The 22,119-nt window shown below is 36.0% G+C and overlaps 1 protein-coding gene across 7 annotated transcripts in view; it reads left to right on the plus strand.

The window, feature by feature from the left end:
• Positions 1-1,011: 1,011 nt before the first annotated feature.
• IBTK (inhibitor of Bruton tyrosine kinase) overlaps positions 1,012-22,119 on the plus strand; it is an 83,004-nt gene continuing 61,896 nt past the window's right edge. For 3 of the 7 annotated variants that reach the window (XM_036994478.2, XM_036994480.2, XM_036994479.2), the window contains exons 1-4: positions 1,012-1,777; positions 9,759-10,446; positions 16,755-16,851; positions 17,955-18,079. In XM_036994478.2, coding sequence (XP_036850373.2) covers positions 10,126-10,446; positions 16,755-16,851; positions 17,955-18,079 — 543 coding nt within the window. In that variant the 5' untranslated portion in view covers positions 1,012-1,777; positions 9,759-10,125. Of the gene's footprint in view, positions 1,778-7,646; positions 10,447-16,754; positions 16,852-17,954; positions 18,080-22,119 lie in introns of those variants that run through there. The other 4 variants (XM_036994476.2, XM_036994477.2, XM_017656463.3 and 1 more) reach the window with 3 other exon arrangements.

A 22,119-nucleotide genomic window follows, 5' to 3' on the forward strand; every position in this document is an offset into this window, starting at 1 on the left:
CTTTCTTCCTTTCTCCATTTAGTTATCTCTTATTTATTTCTGATCTTAGTTGTCGCTTTTCTGGGAAATCAGATTAAATTTATCATAGTATTTTTTTGTAGTACTTGTAAAAATTGCAGTCTATGCTTAAGTTTGGGATTATCTAGGTCTATATGTCTTTGCTCACTATTGGCTCCACAGTGCTTACCACCTGTGCTTGGCACTTGGCAATTGTTAAAATGAATTAATGATCACTTGGGATAACTGTCTTGTTAAGGAAATATTTCCTTATTTATAAACATTTCATTTACATAAAGTGTTGTGTGCTTAGGTAGTTTATCTATGTAATTATTTTTGAAACCCTAAAGTGCATTATTGCTCTTACATTACAAATGAGGAAACTGAGGCTTCAGAAAAGGTAACTATTTGCCCAGATACAAAATAAGAGACAGATTTGAGATTTGAACTCAGGCCAATGAATTTATTTACATTTTTATCTTTCCTTGTCATTGCTAGCCTCTTTGTTCATGAATAGAAAAGTCAGCATATATAACTTATCAAAAAATCACTCCTTTTACATACAAACTGGTTTTGTTACATGTCGAGTAGGAAGTAGGAGACCTAGAATAAGGGGCAAAGAGTCGGAACCTTGTATTGGGGATGGTAGCAGGAGGGTTGTTCTTCCCACCTCATGAACCCACGGTGCGGCTTTGGGCTTCCTCAAAAAAGGCTACAAAAACAGTAAAGCTGAACCTGCTGCCCTGAAGATATCGAGTACAACTTCGTTTCATAGACAAAAGAGATGAAATGTCTTGTATTACTGACAACGTGGCAGAGCTGGGCAGCCAGCTCCTAAATCCTAGTCATGTTTGTTCTGAGTCACACCACCCCTCTTTGAACAAACATTTACTTAATTCGTGCTGCATGAGGTATTTGGCAGTGGTGTGTTTCCCATTTGGCATCCTAGGGTCGATTATGGGCTACTTTCTTTCTTCCCGATTTTTTTTCAGTCGACACTTCTAAAAGGCCCGCAGATGCACGGTTAAAAGGGAAAATGCTCAGCGTAAGCCTGGCGTCAGGCACCGAGTGGCCTGACCCGGGCAGGCAGCGGGTGCCACGGCAGCGCCAGGGCCGCCTCCTAAGGCGGTGATCCCTTGACCCGCCCGGCGTGTGCGCGGGCCAGGGAAGGGCAGGACGAGATCACGCCTCTGGCTTTCCAGTGACCCCCGCTGGTGGGACAACGGGAGGAAAACTGGGCAAGATGCCCACGCATTTGGCTTCTGCTGCGCGGTGACCGGCTTCCCTAGGCATCTGCCCAGGGCTCCAGAGCTCTGTGTCTCCGGCAAGCGCCGTTCCCGCCGGGGCGACGGCTGACACCAGAGAGACACTGCCCACCCCGTTGGTGGCCCAGGGCACTCCCGCGGCCGGCGGGGCCGAGGCCGGGGATCAGGTTCCCGGCGCCCTCCGGGAGGAAGGGCCGCGGGTAGGCGCTGCCACGCCGGGCCCTCGCCGTCCGCCCCAGCTAATCTTCACGCGGCATACAAGAGCTCCAGCCAATCAGCGCCCGTCTTATTCCCTGGTGCCGCCCGTGCCGCCTCTCTCTCTCCAACCCGCCCGCCCGCTGCCCAGCTGCTCGGAGCCGCGGCCAGAGCGGCAGCGCCGTCGTTAGCCCGGGCTTGAGCACCAGCCGCCGCCTGGCGCCCTTCGGCCTCTCCCGCCGCCTTCACTGAGGATGGTGCCCGGCGTGGCCGCGCGCCCTCCCCGCGGAGCCCACCGGCGCACTCTCATCTAGCGACTGGTGAGGGCGGGCTCGGCGCAGCCCGACCACGCCGGCCCCACTGGGCGCAGCGGCTGGGAGACGGCGTCCGTCCAGCCGGCGGCGGCGGGACTGTCGCTTCCCGCGGGGCGCGGGAGGCCCGGGGCGGAGGCGCGATGGTGGCAGGCGGGGGTGGCGGGCGGCCCGGGTCGGAGCCGCCGCTCCGCCCCCTGCGGCTGGTGAATGGTCTGTGCGGCGACATGCTGCGCCGCGGTCCTGCCCGCACGCCCTCCCACGAGGTGTCCCTCGTTTCGGGCAGTTGTCCGGCCGCCCTCCCTCGAGCCTTGAGTCTTAGGCCGTTCCTCGAGGCGCTACCCCTTCGTGGGGTCGCACGGCGTCAGTCGGCCCCGGGGATGCTGACTCCGCCGCTCAGTGTGAACTCACGCTTGTGTGCCACGGGACTGGTTCTCTTTAGGGGGCATGGGTGAGACAGAGAATAGGGACTTTCTGTTCTTGCATCATGTCGGGTTCTAAAAAAGTTTTAGTTCAGCAACGAAATAGGTAAGCCAGAACATCCTTGATTCCTGTTTCCAACCTAGTTAATATAACTTTAAATGTGTTAGCCAGCTGGAATATTTTTCAGGAAGCAGAGATTGATGTAGAACCTTTTTCCCCCCTCATGCTTCTAAAGGTACGGCGTTTGAAAATTGAAATATATCAGAAATAGTGAAGGAATGCCACTTTCGTATGTGGTAGTTTCCCCAAGTTGTGCAAATTCATATCCTTGCATGGCCCCTTCTTGATCTCCTTTTTCTATTTTGAATTCCTTGATTTTGGAAACTGACATAGGGTAGAAGAGGGCAGAAAGAGCTGCTTTCTAAAAATAATTATTACAGATACTTGCAGAAACTTTAAGAAAGAGTTTACTTCAAGAATTATTTTAAATGGCTCTTCCATTATTAAAAAAAAAAAACTTGCATTGAGGGCTTTTGGAATGCCAAGTTCTATGTAAGGAACTAACTACATTTTCAACTCTCATTATGCTTCAGGACCATGAAGTTCAATAGACCATAAGTGAATGAATCTGTTACATAAAGGAGCTCACTATTACTTGGTTAATTATTATAAATTACACAGTTTATTATTAATAAGGCAGTAATTCTTTACCACATCTAGAGATGTGCTTGCCTAAAATATGGTGAAATTTTAAATTGTGAAACAGTACTACACTGATAATGTATTGAAGTTTCTATCACATACCAAGAGAATTTTTGAGAAAAATGTTAAAATATAAATAAAGCTAAATTATTAATTTCTTAAGGTAGTAAGTGCTTGTGTTTTAAAAGTATGTGAACTATTTGAAGGCCTACAGAAGTAATTTTAAGTTTAAAACTTTTTGATTATGAGTCACTGAGATTTGTAGCTTTGTAAAAGGTAATTTAATATAGAGTCAAGTTTATAGGGAAGATATTTTGGTTTTAGTGGGTGCTTTAAAAAGTAAACTCACTTATTGAATACATATTGTATTTTGTGAGAATGAATAGGTATGGAATTCTCCCCCTCACCTCCCTCAAAGATCTTAAACCTTTGTAGGCAAATGCACACTTACAAGATAGGTTTTTATCATTTTTCAGATGAATAAATTGAGGATTAGGGAGGTTTTAGATAGTAGGAACCCAGTTCTTACGACTGTAAGTAAGGGTAATTTTTTTCTACCATAGTAGTATACTTCTCATTGATTTCCTAACTGCATTTTGAGATAGCCGTTTGGATAGAGTAAGTTAAGTAGAATCTAAAGTACACTTTTCTATGTGATTTTTGGATGGCTACTTAAACTTTTACATCAGTTTCCTCGTAAAAAGAAGGTAATTTTATGTACAGGGGCACAAACGAGGCTGAAAGGAGGATTAAGTTAATCTATTTAAGGCACTGAGCTATCCATAAGAAAGTTCAAAAGATGGTAGAAGTTATATTTGTAAGTTATGGGCAGTTTGGCAGCTTTGTTAAAGTCTGGGTGAAAAGTATTTGAAGCAGAAAGGACTCTAATATAGTTATGCCATTTTCTGACCTGCATAACCCATATGTCCCTTCCCCGCCCCCCACCCATGCCTTAACATTTGTTGAGTGCGTGACATATGAATGAATTGTCTCATTTATTTTTCAGAACAACTCAGGAGATAAATAGTTGTTCCACTTTTTACAAGTGAGAGAATTGAAGTTTAAGAAATTGTGATGTGCCTGTGGTCATTTAGCTAAGTAGTGGTACCTGGGTTACTAGCTCAGGTCTGAACTTAGTCTGAATTTTGTATATTACATGGTCACCAGGCCTAACTATCCTCTACCTGAGGAAACAAGGTCTATCTTAACACATGAAATAGTGATATTGGTTCCCTTTGGGCTTGTATATGTCAGAGAATAGCATGATCAGATTTGGTTTAGGAAGGTAACTGAACTGTTAAACCAAGGATAAGTGGATGGATTATGAGCTCCTGATGTGTGCGCAAACCTTACTGGCTAACACCTTTGTGCTGAACGAGTTTTCAAGGTTGAACGATTGTCTATAGCTAGCTACGCTCCTCCAGTTCAATTTCTCAGTACTTCATATTCATCCAAATAAAACAAATTTTGACCTTTAGTTTTTATTTGTTCCTTTTAAGTTTATGTTTTTCTGACTTCCGAAGTATTTTCCCCTTTATCTTCCCAGGTGTCCATCTGTAATCAAGCCAGAAACCTGGGAGTTAATTACCATATTTTATTAACTCAAGATCCTAAAGAATGTCTCTGAATTACCCAGTTTCCTTGCCCCTAAAGACACGTGAGGCTGTCCATAATCTGGTCCATCCTTGTGTATATATTAGGCCTCACTTATTTCTGTCTTCTGAATTACTTGTAATTTTCAGAGTAAACCAAAATGATTCTAGTGCTTTTATATTTACTCTTATCTCTACCTCAAATGCCTACCCATATTGAATTTACCAGCCAAACGTGCTTATTTTAAATCTTAGTTTATACATCTGTGGGAAATGTTCTCTATAATGCCCTTGTCCACTTCCTGTTCTTTTTAAGTTACTTGTTTTATCTTTACTATAGATTTATAATCATGATTTATTTTTATTGCTTAAAATAGATCTCTTCTATCAAATTGTGATCCTGTGATTATAGAAACTGTGTAATAGATAATACTTTTCATTCAATACAGTTGTTAAATCAGCTATACATTCACTTATTATCCATGAACCTGTGCTTTATCACTTTATCTCAAATATTTAAGTTCCATTTATTTTCGTATTCCCAGTGCCTTGCAGTCTAATGTGGATGCATTAGAGCGATAGTGTAGTATAGTAGAAATAGCTTGGACTTTGCTATCAAGTGGATCTATTTGAATTCTGACTCCTCTTTTACTGGTGATGTCATTTGGATGGCTTACTTAACCGCCTGTGATGTAAAATATCTCGTACGTGTTAGATATTTAAAATTTCCTTTGCTTCACCTTCAGTAAGCATTTAATGAATGCATATAATAAGATTTATACTAGGCCTTGGGAATTCAGTGATGTGAGGGAAGGAGACAGATTTGGAGATTATGAGCATGTAGGTTAAAGTTTAAAACTAGAAAGGGATTGAAATTATCCAGGGTGAATTTGAAGTAGAGAAGAAAGAGAGAATGAAGATTGAACCCTGAGAAGGTTCCCAACCTTTGAAGATCAGGAGAGAGAGAATACCTTGGCAGAAGTGGTAGGAGAGAGATCCCATGCTTAAATGCTTTAGTAGCTCCTTATGCTTTCAGTATCCCTTTCTAGATTTCCTAGGAGAATGTGATATTAATGACTCACAAGGGGGGAAGTCAAGTAAGAGAAAAAAAGAAGGTATCCAAAAGTAGCAATTTGGAGGTCACTGGTAACCCTAGTGTACATGGCTTAATTGGAGAACTATGCATAGATACCAGGTAGCAGCAGAGACATTGAGTTCAAAGGTGAATTTTGGGATTAAATTTTTGTTACCTTTTTGTTACTGAAGAAACAATAGTACTAAAAGCTACTACTTGGTGAGTGCATATTTGGTGCCAGACACCATGCTAATCAGGTGCATTTATCATTACAGAAACCCTTTGAGGTTGAAGGCATTGTCTCCATTTTCAGATGAAGAAATGATGACTTGGAGAGATTATGTAATTTACAGTTATAGAACTTGCATCAATCGGCATTGCTATATTTGAATCCAAATATATAGCACTTTAAGAAATGCTAGCTCTTAGTCACTTATATATTTATATTCATAGAATTCTGAATGTACTTCTTTCATTATATATTATAGTCTGGAGTCACTTTTGTATTTAATATTTCCCCCTTTTCCCCTTTAAATTATATATAGTGATAAATTAGTTGTTTTCTGTTGTGCCTTAATTCCATGTAGGGTTCGAATGATTTGCAAATAAGTAGTTTCTTCAGGTATTATGAATACACTGAAAGACAAAGATGGCAAAATTTTAGAGCCTCAAAAAAATGGAATTAACTATATGTGACTATTGACTATTGTACTACGTATCGTGCTTTCCAGTTTTAACATTTTAAATTACATGAGGCTTTGGTATTTTTTTCTTTATGTCAGCTAACTACCAAACACTTTGGTTGTTTTTGGTTCAAATCAACACTTTAAGATGGGGATGATTTTTATAAGGACTGTATCAAATTATAAAACATATGGACTAGTAGAAACAGAACCAGAACTAGAAAGAGTTAGGAATTGTCTAGTTCTATGCTGTCATTTACAGATTAGAGAGTGGTAACTAGAGTAATAAAGAACTAGTTGGATTTAGTACTTTTGACTTTTACTTGGTTTGAAATGGGAGTGGAAAATGCAGATTTAAAATGTTTTGTATCTGTGGTGTACCAAAGTTTCCTTGTACATATTGTGGACTCATGTATCGTCTTCTAAATAGTCTGTTTTTCTGTCATTTGAAGTATGTATTTTAAAAATAAAGTGAAAAAGTATTTGGGGGAATTTTAGTATTTTTAAAAAGATACTCAATTTAAATAAAACAGTTCATTTCTTCCACCCCTATCTAGTAACCACCAATCTGTTCTTTGGATCTATAAGCTTGATTTAAATTAATTATTATTTTTTAGATGCAGCATAAAGAGAACTCATACTATATTTACTTTTCTCTGTCTTAATTTCACTTTGCATAAAGTCCCCAAAGTCCCCCCATGTTAATACAAATGGCAATATTTCATTCTTCTTTATAGCTGAATAATATTCCACTGTTTACACACACACACGCACACACACACACACCATGATTTATTTATCCATTCATCCATTGATGGACATTTAGGTTGTTTCCATATCTTGGCTACTATAAATAATGATGCAGTAAACATGGGGGAAAGGGTGCATATGTCTTATCAAGTTAATGTTTTCATTTCCTTTGCATAAATACCCAAAAGTGGGATTGCTGAATCCTTTGGTATTTCTGTTTTTAATTTTTTGATCAATCTCCATACTGTTTTCCCTTGTGGCTGCACCATTTTACATTCCTACCAAGAGTGTGTGGGTTGCCTTTTCTCGAATCCTCACCAACACTTGTTATTTCTTGTTCTTTTGATACTAGCCATTCTAACAGATGTGAAGTGACACCTTTTTGTGGTTTTGACTTGAATTTTCTGGATAATTAATAATGTTGAGCATGTTTTCATGTACCTATTAGCCATCTGTGTGTCTTTTTTGGTAGAACATCTATTCATGTCTTCTGCTCATTTTTAAATTAGAGTGTCTGGTTTTTTTGCTATTGAGTTACATGAGCTTTCTATGTATTTTGGGTATTAGCTTCTTATCAGATATATAATTTGCATATATTTTTACTCATTCAATAGATTGTCTTTTCATTTTGTTGATGGTTTCCTTTTCTGTGCAAAAGGTTTTTAGTTTGATGTAATCCCAGTTCTTATATTTGCTTATGTTACTTTTGCTTTTGGTGTCAGGTGAAAAAAAAAAATCATTGCCAAAAACCATGTTAAGATGCTTATCACCTGTGTTTCCTTCTAGGTGTTTTATGGTTTCAAATCTTATTTTCAAGTCTTTAGTCCATTCCAAGTTAATTTTTGTTTATGGTTTAAGGAGTATACTTTCATTCTTTTGTGTGTAGTTGTCCAATTTCCCAGCACCATTTATTAAAAAACTGCCCTTTCTCCATTGTATAGTCTTGGCATTTTTGTCATAAATTAACTGATCAGATATAGCATGGATTTTTTTTCTGGGTTCTCTGCTCCATTGATCAATATGCCTTTTTGTTTAATGTCAGTACCATACTGTTTTAATTACTGTAGCTTTGTAATATACTTTGAAGTCAGGGAATATGATGCTTCCAGTTTTGTTGTTCTTTTTCAGGTTTTCTTGGCTATTCAGGGTCTTTTGTGGTTCCGAACAAAATTTAGGATAGTTTGGTTCATTAAGTATTTGTGATAGTTTGACACCTTGGAGAAGAGAATTTACGTAGAATTTCTGTTATAAAAGCTTTAAAGTCTAGGCATTATAAATGGGTTGTTATATAATGTTATTTAATGGTTATAACATCCAGAGGACAAAAAATAATGCAAGGAGATAATTAGGAGATGATAAAAGATGATGGAGAAATATTCTGTGTAAAACAGTCCACCCTAGACGTAAAACTTCTAATGTCTTGGTGATTAGTATTCTAACAGGAACAGGAGAAACTGAGAATAGTAGTTTATCCAATAATTGACAAATGATATTTCATTTCATCAGATCTGAGCGGGACAAAGCTGACAGAGTAGCATACTGGAAAAAAAGACTAACGTTGCTGTTATACTGTGCTTGAGTTTTCTATATCTTCCCACAGTCTTTCTAATCTAATCAATATATTAGCATTTATTTATATTTTGAGGCATTTATTTATTTTTGAAAAGGTATACATAACATGTTTTTCAAGCTTTATTATAAGTATTCTTATATTGGTTATAAGTAGTAGTAGAGTTCCTATTCCCTATACATGTAATAACCAAATCTGTGTCAATTGACTGTTTATGTTATCAGTAATACTTCTAGTCAACAGTGGGCTTTTAGTAACTGTTTGGGGAGCAAAAGTTATACTTGGATTTTCAACTATGGGAGGGGGGGCAGTGTTCCAACTCTTGTTTTCAAGGATCAACCATACATTGTTCTCACAAATGGCATTACAAATGTTATATAATTTAAAAAGACATTTTACAGTGTATCTTGCAGATTATTTCATTCCAGAAAATATATAGCTGCTTCATTCTTTGTGATACATGAATAATATTCTGTTGCATGGATATACCATAATTTCTTTTAAGTATTTAGGTTTTTTTCCATTTTTTACTATACCAAACAGCAGTGCAGTGAATGTTCTTGTTAATACCACTGTATGCACAGATATATTTTTACAAGATCAATTTCTAGAAGTGAAATTGTTTGGGTCAGAGGGAATGTACATTTTAATAAATACCACTAAATTTTCTCCACAGAGGTTATGCTAATTTGTAGTCTCACCAGCAGTGTAGTAGAGTTCCTATTTCCCTATAATCTATCACAGTGCCTGGCTCTTAGTAAAAACTAAATGATGAGAGTGTTGCTTATTGTGGTGGTGATGATCATGGGGTGATAATGATGGTATAGTTTTAAGGGGTAAAGTTTTGGGATGGAATTCCTATAAAAATTATAGATTTAGGTATGTTCATAGCTTGTGGGGACATAGCTAGTAGAGTGTAAAAATGCAGGGGAGAAGGAATAAAGAGTCTAGAAGGAACGAGGGGAACTCAAGAGTACAGACACAGGTTAACCTAAGGCATGAGACTAAGTTAATGAGGGTGACTGGTATAGATACAGAATACTACAAATGTAAAAGAGAAAAGTTGATAGACCAAATTTTTTTTGAAATAGGAATTGGGGTACTTAAATATGGAGGTAGTTGTATTATAAAGTACTTGAGTAGAGTGACAGATTTTGTATTTTTTACTCTGTCTTCATTTCCCTTTCCTTTATAGGTCACCCTTGCAATTATGGATATTTAAAAGGATCAAGCGGTGTGGAGGGGGAGTTCCCCTCCTCACTCCCCCTTGGTGCTTGACTCTAGGAATAATTTATAAACTGTGGAAAGGTTCTTTTCATAAAGAACTTGTATTTGATATAAACTTTATAGAGCTATTTATGATTTTTTGATTTCAGTGCCAAAATAAATTGTGCCAAGATATATAGTTTTATACTACTGCCATGAGGATTTAAATTTAATCCTGAACAGGCCATTTATTCTCTATGAATCTTTCTGAATAACACCTTTGTATCCGGACTTTTTCATTTTTAAAAATTAGTCTTAACTGACTATTCTGAAGAAGTGAGCACTATAAAAACACGATGAATTCTTCCATCCCAGACTGCACATCAAAGTGTAGATCCCTGAGGCATGCTTTGGATATTCTTTCTGTGATCACAAAGGGCAGTGAAAACCAGATTAAGGCTTTTCTCTCCAGTCACTGTTACAATGCTGCAACTATCAAAGATGCCTTTGGCAGAAATGCCCTCCACCTTGTTTCCTCCTGTGGAAAGAAAAGAGTGTTAGATTGGCTTATTGAGAAAGGAGTGGATCCCTTGGTGAAAGACAAGGAGTCTGGATGGACAGCTTTGCACAGAAGCATTTTTTATGGACATATTGATTGTGTTTGGTCTCTTTTGAAGGTAAGTGTCATTTGTTTATTTAAAACTATTTGGTCTGGCATAGTTTTTCTTAATCTTTTTCTTATACACCAATTACTTTCCAAAATGATTTGTGTTTGTTCTTCTTATCAATTGTTTGGTATCTTTTATCACTGTAACTAAACTTTTTAATTCAAATCCTATGTATCCCTTTTATTTAAACTTTTTATGATGAAAATTTTAAACAGAAACCAAAGTTTACAATATATAATGAACTATTGGCCAATTTTGTGTTATGTATGTCCTCACTAATTTTCTCCATCCCATATTACTTTGAAGGAAGTCTCAGACATTTTATCATTTAATCAGACTATGTATTTTACAGTATTTTTTTATTAAGGCATTGTTGATATACACTCTTACGAAGGTGTCACATGAAAAACAATGTGGTTGCTGCATTCACCCACATTATCAAGTCCCCACTCATACCCCATTGCAGTCACTGTCCATCAGTGTAGTAAGATGCCACAGATTCACTATTTGCCTTCTCTGTGCTGCACTGTCTTCCCTGTGACCCCTCAAACCATGTGTACTAAACATAATACCCCTCAGTCCCCTTCTCCCTCCCTCCCCACCCCCCCTCCCACACCCCTCCTCTTTAGTATCCGCTAGTCCCTTCTTGGAGTCTGTGAGTCTGCTGCTATTTTGTTGCTTCAGTTTTGCTTTGTTGTTATACTCCACAAATGAGGGAAATCATTTGGCACTTGTCTTTTTCTGCCTGGCTTATTTCACTGAGCATAATATCCTCCAGCTCCATCCATGTTGTTGCATATGGTAGGATTTATTTCTTTCTTATGGCTGAATTCCATTGTGTATATGTACCATATCTTCTTTATCCATTCGTCTACTGATGGACACTTAGGTTGCTTCCATAAATCTTGACTATTGTAAATAGTGCTGTGATAAACTTAGGGGTGCATATGTCTTTTTGAATCTGAGAACTTGTATTTTTTGGGTAAATTCCAAGGAGTGGGATTCCCAGGGCAAATGGTATTTCTATTTTTAGTTTTTTGAGGAATTCCATATTGCTTTCCATAATGGTTGAACTAACTTACATTCCCACCAGCAGTGTAGGAGGGTTCTCCTTGCTCCACATCCTCGCCAGCATTTGTTGTTCTTAGTCTTTCAATGCTGGCCATCCTTACTCGTGTGAGGTGCTATCTTACTGTGGTTTTAATTTGCATTTCCCTGATGACTAGTGATGTGGACCATCTTTTCATGTGTCTGTTGGCCATCTGAATTTCTTCTTGGGAGAATTGTCTCTTCATATCCTCTGCCCATTTTTTAATTGGGTTATTTACTTTTTGGGTGTTGAGGTGTGTGAGTTCTTTATATGATTTGGATGTTAACCCCTTGTCAGATATGTCATTTACAAATATATTCTCCCATACTGTACGATGCCTTTTTGTTCTGTTGATGGTATCCTTTGCTGTACAGAAGCTTTTTAGTTTGATGTGGTCCCTATCTTAAGTATTTTTAAGAAATACTTTTATGTAACTACATTATCTATTTGAAAACAGCACTAGTTATTGAACTATATCACTTAAGGACTATGTTTTTGAGTAGTTTGTTTATTTCTTGTTTGGCTAGGATAAAGTACTTATGATCCTAAAAATATAGAATTTGCTTATTTGAAATTCTCCATATTAGATTAAACCTGGGTTTGTTGTACTGTATAGCTATATAATGAAGTGTTTTGAGATATACCCAATGTCATTTCACTAATGAATGCAAATCAGAGGGCACGAGTTTTAAATTGAAGTTTTCCTCTGTGTAGACATTTTGTCATGTTTGTTTAGGACGCAGAGAAGAAGAAAACTGTTCCTGTCCTCAAGGAACTTGTGGTCACATTAGGGAGCTTATTTTGTGTGTATTCATCTGTTTTTGACTTAAAAATATTATTTACTTAGTGGTTTTTACATAGTAACATTCACTGATCAAAATAATTCTCAATATATATTAATTGTCAAATGTCCTTTTTTGGAGCTAGCTAGGTTTAATACTAACTCAGTTATTTTGGACAAGTTAACTATTGAACCTCGGTTTCAGCTATAAAAAGAGATAAAAGTAGCACTTTCCTCATTTTTGTTCTAGGGAGTTTCAGTGAATAAAAAGCTTTTCTTAAATTTATTAATAGTATTAGAATTAATGCCTCTTATATCTAAAATCTTTGATGAAATTAATGAATTCATCTTATATCTAAAACCTGTAGTTATTTAATTCCCTTATTGTACTCTTATAGGGAAAGCTAGATTACTAAGAGTTAAAGCATCTCAGCTCTACTCTTCTCTACCTTAAACCTCAGCTCTTTGCCAGTTTCTGCTGGAAAATTGGTTTATTGGCAGTCCTGTTAAACTTGAAAGGGTCCTTGGATTTTCTGCTATCCTATGGGGCCGTTCAGGTGTCAGGATTTGGGGCTTCAGTGTGAAATAAGGTCTATCTGAATTTTGGACACCTTTGGAGTTTCATTTCCCTTTAGAACTCCTCAGTCATTCTCACCACTTTGGCTAAGAGAAGCCAGGAATCTGCCTTGGGAAACTGTGCCCTGATGAAATTGTCCTGTAGGAACCTCTTTAGTCCATTTTGCAGTTACTTGTCTCACGTATCACAAATGCTGCCTGCATTTGTTCAGAACATCTTTCTTTCCTTTGGCCTTTTAACATTTCTTTAATTGGAAGGGCTGCAGTGATGGAATGTTCATATCAATTCTATTTCTGATGGCAACTATAGCACTTAAGGTACTATGGATTGGCAGGATGAGACTCTACACAAGTATACATTTTAAATGAATTGCATTTAATAAAAACTTTATAGCTATAACATTTTTAAATTAATTGCCAAAATAACTTGTACAATAAATATACACCTATACTAACAGTTTCTGATTGCCACAGATAAGAAACCTTAGCAGAAACTTGTCTACCAAAAGCTGCAGTGAGTGTCTTATGCAGCTTTTCTTTGTTTCCTTGATTCTGGATGCCTGGCTGTCAAAGACTGTACTTTTAGGGTCCTGCCGTATTTGACATCACTATGCTATTGTTTAACACTGATTGTTTACTTACATTACTATTCTGAAAGAATTTGCTTTAATTTTCTCTATAAATGTAAATGAATCATAAGGTCATGTGGATTAAATGATATACTATTTGTAAAGTATTGGAATAAGCATTTTTTTTCCGAGTGCCTGATATATGTCAGACAGTAAGTAATGTAGTTGCTAGGGATATTGTAATGAACAAGACAGACAAAATCCTTTTTTTGTTTGACTTTTTATTCTAATATGAGGAGGTAAACCAAAACCAAATAATTAAATAAATAAATAGAAAAGTGCTTAATGAATATTGGTGTATTAGAGTTCTTATCTCATGCAACAGAAACCAGCTATGGAAAGCTAAGCAAAAGATACTGAAGGTGTATTAGATAGCTTATAGAGAACCTGGTCGTGAACCACAACAATGCAATTAACTGTCAAGTTAATTGACAAGACAAATGTCAAACTAAAATAGAATAATTATAAATAGAATAACTGAGCTGATGTACCACTTAACCTGCCCAGGATAGTTAGATAGCAAGACCAGTTGTTTCTTAAAACTATTCCAAGTTTATGATGTTAAACCCATGTTATTTGAATATAAGAATATTATGAGGGTATCTAGCCAATTTATTAGAAAGTACTACCAAAGCTTTAAAGACTTAACTTCAAAGGAGGAAAGTAGAATATATTCCTACTTTACCCCACTGGAAATTATGTATTCTTAAGATACTCTTTTGATCCTGACTTTTTTGGCAGTATATGGGCAGCAGTAGCCAGAGAGCCATATTGAAGTCATTCAGCTTAGCTCATAACCAGTTTGGAAAGATGAATGTATTAGATACTTCTGCTCAACCACTTGATGTCACTTAGCCTTAGCTCTTATGTCACAATTTGGTGGCCAGTTGTGCACAGGTTTCTAGTAGCTTTCTGTAGGTATAATCTGCACCTTGTTTCTAGCCTGTATGACATGCTTCTTATTTTATGCCCCAGGACTAGGTATTCATGCATGAACAGCCAAAAATACAGGCAAGTTAATGCCTCTTTAACTATTGGTTAATGAAGAATGGAAACTGGTGGTAAATGCTTACTACTTTTTCCCTTGATCAGACAGTTATTCTGTGATGTATTTCATAAGGTTCCCAGAATGTCTTGGCAGTATCATGCACAAACCTTCTTAGCAGTGACCTACTCAGTAACATGTCCTTGTTTTGGTTTTTCCTATTTCCTTGATTTACCCTTGTAGATTCTCACTAATGCTTTCTAGGATCTCTTCCCAAGGAAATGACCTGCACGATAGTCTTTATCTTCTGTTTTGCTTTGGGGAAGACAGTCAAAACAAACAATAACAGTTTTTTATATTTGCAGACAGTCATCTCCAGTAGTGATACCAGTGGTTTATATCTTTACCGGTAGAATAAAAATTGTACCACTAGAATAGCAGTCTCAAAGTCTGTCCACTCCTTTTAGAGCATTGGCATGAAATGCTCAGGCTTATAAGCCTGTTATATACTTAGATATTTAATAAACTAGTGAATTTATATACTATTTTGGGAATATGTAAACAGTTGCTCTGTAAATAAATGGGATAGACTACATGCTGGTGCTATACCATTAGAGTTTTGAGATGAGCGTATTAGAAAGTGTCAGAGCCCACCATGTATCTATGGAGCTCCAAAGGCAAAAAAATGTCAGTCCTTTATGGCAGTGGGGGCTACTTAGGAATTAGTTTCATTGGGGTCCAGTATGTATATATAAAGTTGAGGACAAATTTATAGAACTGCAAAATAAACTCTCCAGGGATCTAAGTTTCTGGGATCCCATTTGTCAAATTCATAACTTGGAACACTGTGCCTGGAATTTATCCTTACTCTTAAAAAGACCAAACCCAGGTCTTCCCACATGTATTTATTATGTCTAACTTTTTAAAAGTAGTAGGCAACATAAAATTTCACATTTATAAGATCTTAGATCATTTCTGATGTTAGCTTATTAACTTGAGTGTTTTTTGTTCATTGACACATCTTTGTGAAATCAAGTGTTAGAACCATCTTGAACACAATAAAGTTGGCATTGGTTTATTAGCAATTTTTGAGTTACTGGAAATCCATTGTTACAAGGTAAGAGGAGATTCTTCTTCTCTAAGTGACCCAAAGCAGAGCATTCCAACATGTCACAGAGCTTAAAAACTTCATGGTGCATCTCAGCTTACAACTACCTAGATAAACTGTGTGTGGACAGGCAGTGATGACTTGCCCCAGTTAAAGTAAGTCTTAATTGTTGGATGCTTTAAAAGGAGTGTCTATTGTAGTTAAAAATACTATAATGAAGTAATAATAATAAGAATTGAACATTGCTCCCTGTCCCCCCATTGTATTTTAAGACAGAAAAGTGTGGTAATAGGGATAGGATGTGCTAACTGCCATCAGTGGAACAGAAAAATGTTTCATGTTTGAATTTGAATTTTGGAATTATAAAACTGTAAGTGACTTTCATCCTAAACACACATTGTCTCAGGTTTTTTTAGGTACAGTCTAACTATATGTAATTTATAAGAGGCTACAATTAGAAAAATGCTATAAAAATTTAGACAGAAAATATCACACAAATAGAAATAAAGGAATATAATGGTCGTAATGTCAATAATAGATACATGGGAATCAAGGCAAAAAGAGATGGGGTGATCATATTATATTTATAAATAGTAAATTCTTTTATAAGTATTGTTCTGCCATTTCCTTGAAGATTTTACAGCCATTACCTGGCCATGGAGTATGACTTTTTAAATACAAAAAGTGTATGTGTATGCACACATGGGCACAGAGACACAGTTCCAAAATTAGGATCTTCTGGAAACCAGACCTGCCTTAACAATGGAAATTGCACATCTAATTCATTCGATTTTAAATGTTATTTATTTTATTTATGTTTTCCTGTCCTTCCTTATTCCACCAAAAATTAGATATTTGCTTTGTCTTGGTTTTCTTCTGTGTGTGAGAAAAAAATGTGTGTGAACATAGGAGAGAATTGTATTAAATGTTAATTTTTTAATGTTTTATGGTATTCATCATTTGACTGATACATAAGAATAAGAAATTACAGATTTACAGGTAAACAGTAAAATACATATGTGCATATATATGTATATTTATTATACACACATATACATATGTATATATGTATATGTTACACAACATATATTACATGTATATATGTATATATTACACAAACATACTTTCTTTTCCTTTTTTTTTTTTAGCATGGTGTTAGTTTATATACTCAAGATAAAGAAGGCTTATCAGCTTTGGATCTTGTAATGAAGGATAGGCCAACTCATGTAGTATTCAAAAATACTGGTAAGAGAATTCCACAGATAGATTCCATTAAAATACAACTTAGAGAATTTTAATGAAATTTTATTTATACTAAAATACCTGAGAAAATTTGTGTGTGGATTATCTGCAAAGAACTTTTACTTTGGTATATGTTGGTTGATAATTTTGGTTTTCTTTTCAGAAAACTTTATTTTTCATCTCTCAATTTCAATCTGTGTATGTCTGTATGAGTAAAAACACAACCTAAAGTGGGAAGGCAGTTAGAATTGTAACTACTGAAAGGTAAGGAATGTGCATTTAGAAAGTAACACTAGCATTTGAAGAAGAAGAAAAAAACGAAGTGGTACTTCTACCCACACAATTTTTCTGATTTCATTTATCCCTCCAGTTTTCCCTTTGAGCTTTGGAAATGGAAATTGGCAGAAAAGGAGAAAAGCTTTAAATGGGGGCATTCTATAACTTCCATTTAACTAGTGATCAGGCTAAGCAAGGACACATTCTTCATTTCTATTTCTACCTTAGACACTGTATTGCAGGTTACAGCTATAATTGCATTCAAGAACTTTATAAGCCTTCCAAAATAACATGAGGATTTACATCATAAACTTAGCTTTGATTAAGGTTTATCCCAGGTTATTGGGTAGTATGATTTTTGCATCAATGAAGAGAAAACTATTGAAAGTTAATGTTTCTGTAGAAAGAGTAATATCACATTTGCTCCACATAGAGCCTTTATATATGTATGTATTAGTAACATATGCTGTATTTAAATAATTATATTATTTTTATGGAAACAAGTAGATACTGCAAGTGGAATTTTACTCATTTGGTGGTAAAACCTTAGCTGCTGAAGAAACAAGGAACAAATGTTAGATTGCTTACTTTGAGCTGGACCTCTGTTAATTTGGATTTTCTAATTTCTGTTCCTAGAATTATACAATATATGAATAGATTCATCATTTAAAAGAGAATGTTGGCATCATCTTGTCAAATATGGTAGTTAAATTAGTGTCTCTTGAGAATAATGTTTGAGCTTAATTGATTAATTTAGGGCAGTACATCTATAGTTGAACTAAACTGGTATTCTAAAATATGAAAAGCTTGAGAACTAATTTTCATTTTAGATCCTACAGATGCCTATACTTGGGGAGATAACACAAATTTCACGCTGGGTCATGGAAGCCAGAATAGCAAACATCATCCAGAGTTGGTGGATCTCTTCTCCAGGAGTGGAGTTTATATCAAGCAGGTATTTTGAAGTACAATCTGAGTACTTTCAGAGATTAAAAAGAAATTTTGTATTTGATAGCTCATCGTTTCATTTGGATTATGTTAATTTTGTTGAAGGTATGCTTATGTTTTTTAATGAAGAAGCCAATCAACAGAACTTCACTAATCCTGTTTTAGAATTTTGTTAGCTTTAATCATATTTGGACTGTTAAAATACCATAAAACTATGAATGTTTGTTCAGTGTTAGAAATTAGAAGGCGCTATACGGGTGTTAATTTAATTTTAAAAGGGGAGAGTATATGTTGGTGCTTCACCTATAATAACCCCAATACTAGCCCCTAACTCCCTTCCCTATGGTAACCAACAGTCTATTCTCTAGATTTGTGGGTCTATTTCTTTGTTTTTTAGATTCCACATATCAGTGAAATCATATGGTATTTGCCTCTCCCTGCCTGACTTATTTCATTACCATGATATCCTTTAGAGGTTGTCACAAATGGCAAGATTTTCTTTTTTATAGCTGAGTAATATTCCATTGTTTTTATCTACTACATCTTCTTTATTCATCTATTGATGAGCCCTTGGGTTGCCTCTATATCTTTGCTATCATAAATTATGCTGCAGTAAACATAGGTGTGCATATGTCTTTTTGAATTAGTGATTTTGTTTTCTTCAGGTAAATTCTCAGAAGTGGAATTGCTAGGTCATATGGTATTTCTATTTTTAGTTTTTTGAGAAATCTCCATGTTGTTTTCCACAGTGGCTGCACCAGTTTACATTCACATCAACAGGGTAGGAGGGTTCCCTTTTCTCTATCTCCTTGGCAACACTTGTTATTTCTTGTTTTGTATATAGTAGCCATTCTAACTGGTGTGAGGATACCTCATTGTGGTTTTGATTTGCATTATTAAGGATATTAATGATACTGAATATCTTTTCATGTGTCTGTTGGCAATATGTCTGCCCATTTTTTTTTAATTGGATTACTTGTTTTTTGTTATTGAGTTACATGATCTTTATGTACTTGCTTTTTGATATTGAGTTATATGATCTTTATATATTTGGGTATTATCCCCTTTTTGGATATATCATTTGTGTTGTTGGTGGTTTCATTTGCTGTGCAGAAGCTTTTTAGTTTGATGTAGTCCCACTTGTTGATTTTTACTTTTGTTTCCCGTGCCTGGGGAGACATATCCAGAATGAAATTTTTCATGCTGATGTTCATGAGATTCTTGCTAAGTTTTTTTCTAAGAGTTTTATGGTTTCCTGTCTTACATTTAAGTCTTTAATCTATTTCAAGTTTACTTTTGTGTATGGTGTGAGACAGTGATCTAGTTTCATTCTCTTAAATATAGGTGCCAGTTTTCCCAGCACCAGTGATTGAAAAGACTGTCTTTTCCCCATTGTTTATTCATAGTTCTGTTGTCATATATTAATTGACCATATATGCATGGATTTATTTCTTGGTTGTCTACTGTGGTCCATTGATCTATGGATCTGTTCTTGTGCTAGTACCTACTGTTATATCACTGTAGCTTTGTAGAAAAGCTTGAAATAAGGGAACATGATACTTCTAGCTTTGATCTTTGTCAAGATTTCTTTGGCCATTTGGAGTCTTTTGTGGTTCCATATGAATTTTAGGATAATTTGCTCTAGTTCATTGAAAAATGCCACTGGTATTCTGATAGGAATTGCATTAAATCTGTGAATTGCTTTGGGCAGGGTGGCCATTTTAACAATATTAATTCTTCCTATCCATGAGTATGCGATAGATTTCAATTTGTCTTCAGTTTCTTTCTTCAGTGTCTTATAGTTTTCAAAGTACAGTTCTTTCACCTCATTGGTTAGGTTTATTCTTAGGTATTTTATTCTTTTGGATCTACTTGTAAATAGAATTGTTTTCTTGATTTCTCTTTCTTCTGGTTTGCTATTAGTATATAGAAATGCAATAGATTTCTGTATATTGATTTGTATTCTGCATCTTTATGGAATCCATTTATTAGTTGTGATTGTTTCTTGGTGGAGTATTTAGTGTTTTCGCTATGTAGTATCATGTCATCTGCAAATAGTGACAGTTTTGCTTCTTCCTTACCAGTTTGGATGCCTTTTATCTCTTTTTCTTGTCTGATTGCTGTGTCTGTAGTTAGGACTTACGGTACTATGTTGAATACAAGGGGTGAGAATGGGCATCCTTGTCTTGTTCCTAATGTTAGAGGAAAAGCTTTCTGCTTTTTCCCATAAGTATTATTCTAGCTGTGGGTTTGTTATATACGGCCTTTATTATGTTGAGGTACATACCCTGTATACCCATTTTGTTGAGAGATTTTATCATGTATAGATGTTGAATTTTGTCAAATGCTTTCTCAGCTTCTATGGAGATGATCATGTGGTTGTTCTTGTTTCTTGAGGTCAGCCTGTACTGCTGTAAACTTCCCTCTTAGATCTGCTTTTGCTGCATCCCACATATTTTGAACTAGGGTGTTTCTGTTTCCACTTGTCTCCATGAATTGTTTGATTTCCTCTTTGATCTGTTCCTTGATCCACTGATTATTCTGAAGCATGTTGTTTAGCTTCCATGTGTTTGGTTTTTTTTCCACTTTTTTTCTTGTAATCGATTTCTGGTTTCATACCATTGTGTTCTGAGAAATTGCTTGATAGAATTTCAGTCTTCTAAAGTTTGTTGAGACTTGTTTTGTGTCCTAATATATGATCTGTTTTTGAGAACATCCCATGTGCCCTTGAATAAAATGTGTATCTTTGCTTTTGGGCAGAATGTGCTGTATATATCTGTTAAGTCCATCTGGTCCAATGTGTCATTCAGTGCCTTCATTTCCTTATTTATTTTCTGATTTATGAAATGATCTATCTATTGATGCTTGTTAAAGTCCCCTACTATTATTATGTTGCTGTCAATATTTTCCTTTAGGTCTGTAAGTATTTGGTTTCCATATTTAGATGCTCCGATGTTGGGTGCATAGATGTTTACCACTGTTACATCCTGTTGTTGGACTGATCCCTTTATCATTATATAATGTCCTTCTTTGTCTCTTGTTACTTTCCTTGTTTTGAAGTCTATTTTGTCTGAGTTTTGCAACTCCAGCTTTTTTTTTTTCATCCCTGTTTGCTTGGTACATCTTTTTTCATCCCTTTAGCTTTTGGTCTGTGTGTGTCTTTAGGTCTGAAGTTAAGTGTCTTATAGGCAATAAAATAGATGGATCTTGTTTTTTTATCTATTCAGTCATCCTGTATCTTTTGATTGGAGCATTTAAACTTTACAAATAAAGTAATTATTGATATATAGATACTTATTGCCCTTTTGTTTTTGTTTTCTTCTCTTATCCTTTTTTCCTCTCTTACTCTCTTCTGTTGTATTTTATGACTTTAGTGTTATGGTTGGTTTCCCTTCCCTTTTTGTGTGCTTGTTATATATTTTTGGTTCATGGTTACCATAGGTTTTGTATATAACACCCAATGAATATAATATACTGTAATAAGCTACTGGTCATGTAAGTTCAAACACATTCTAATGGCACTTCATTTCTTACACCCCTCCTCCTTGTTTTATGTATATAATACCTTCTTTGACTCCATTTTTTAAAGTGATTCCCTTAACTAAATTTTGGATGTAATTGGTTTTGCTACTTTTGTCATTTTGACTGTCATTCTAGCTTTTAAGTAATTGATCTACTACTTCTGCTATATGTGTGCTTTACCAGTGGAAATTTTTCCCTTTCTTAAATTTCTTGCTTCTCTTTAGGGTCTTTTCTTTTCCTCTTAAAGTAGTCACCTTAACATTTCTTTTAAGGCTTGTTTAGTAGTGGTGAACTCCTTTAACTTATATTTAACTGGGAAGCTCTTTATCTCTCCTTCAGTTCTGAATGATAACCTTGCTGGGTGGAGCATTTTTGGAGGTTTTTTTTTTTTGTTCAGCACTTTGTGTAATGTGATTCCCTTCTTTCCTACAGTTTCTGCACAAAAATCAGCTGATAACCTTATTTCTCTTTGTCTTTGATCTTTGACATTTCGATTGTGATGTGTCTTGGTGTGGGTCTCCCTAG

Source organism: Manis javanica, chromosome 13 (genome assembly GCF_040802235.1).
Source record: "Manis javanica isolate MJ-LG chromosome 13, MJ_LKY, whole genome shotgun sequence".
Lineage (NCBI taxonomy): Eukaryota > Metazoa > Chordata > Mammalia > Pholidota > Manidae > Manis > Manis javanica.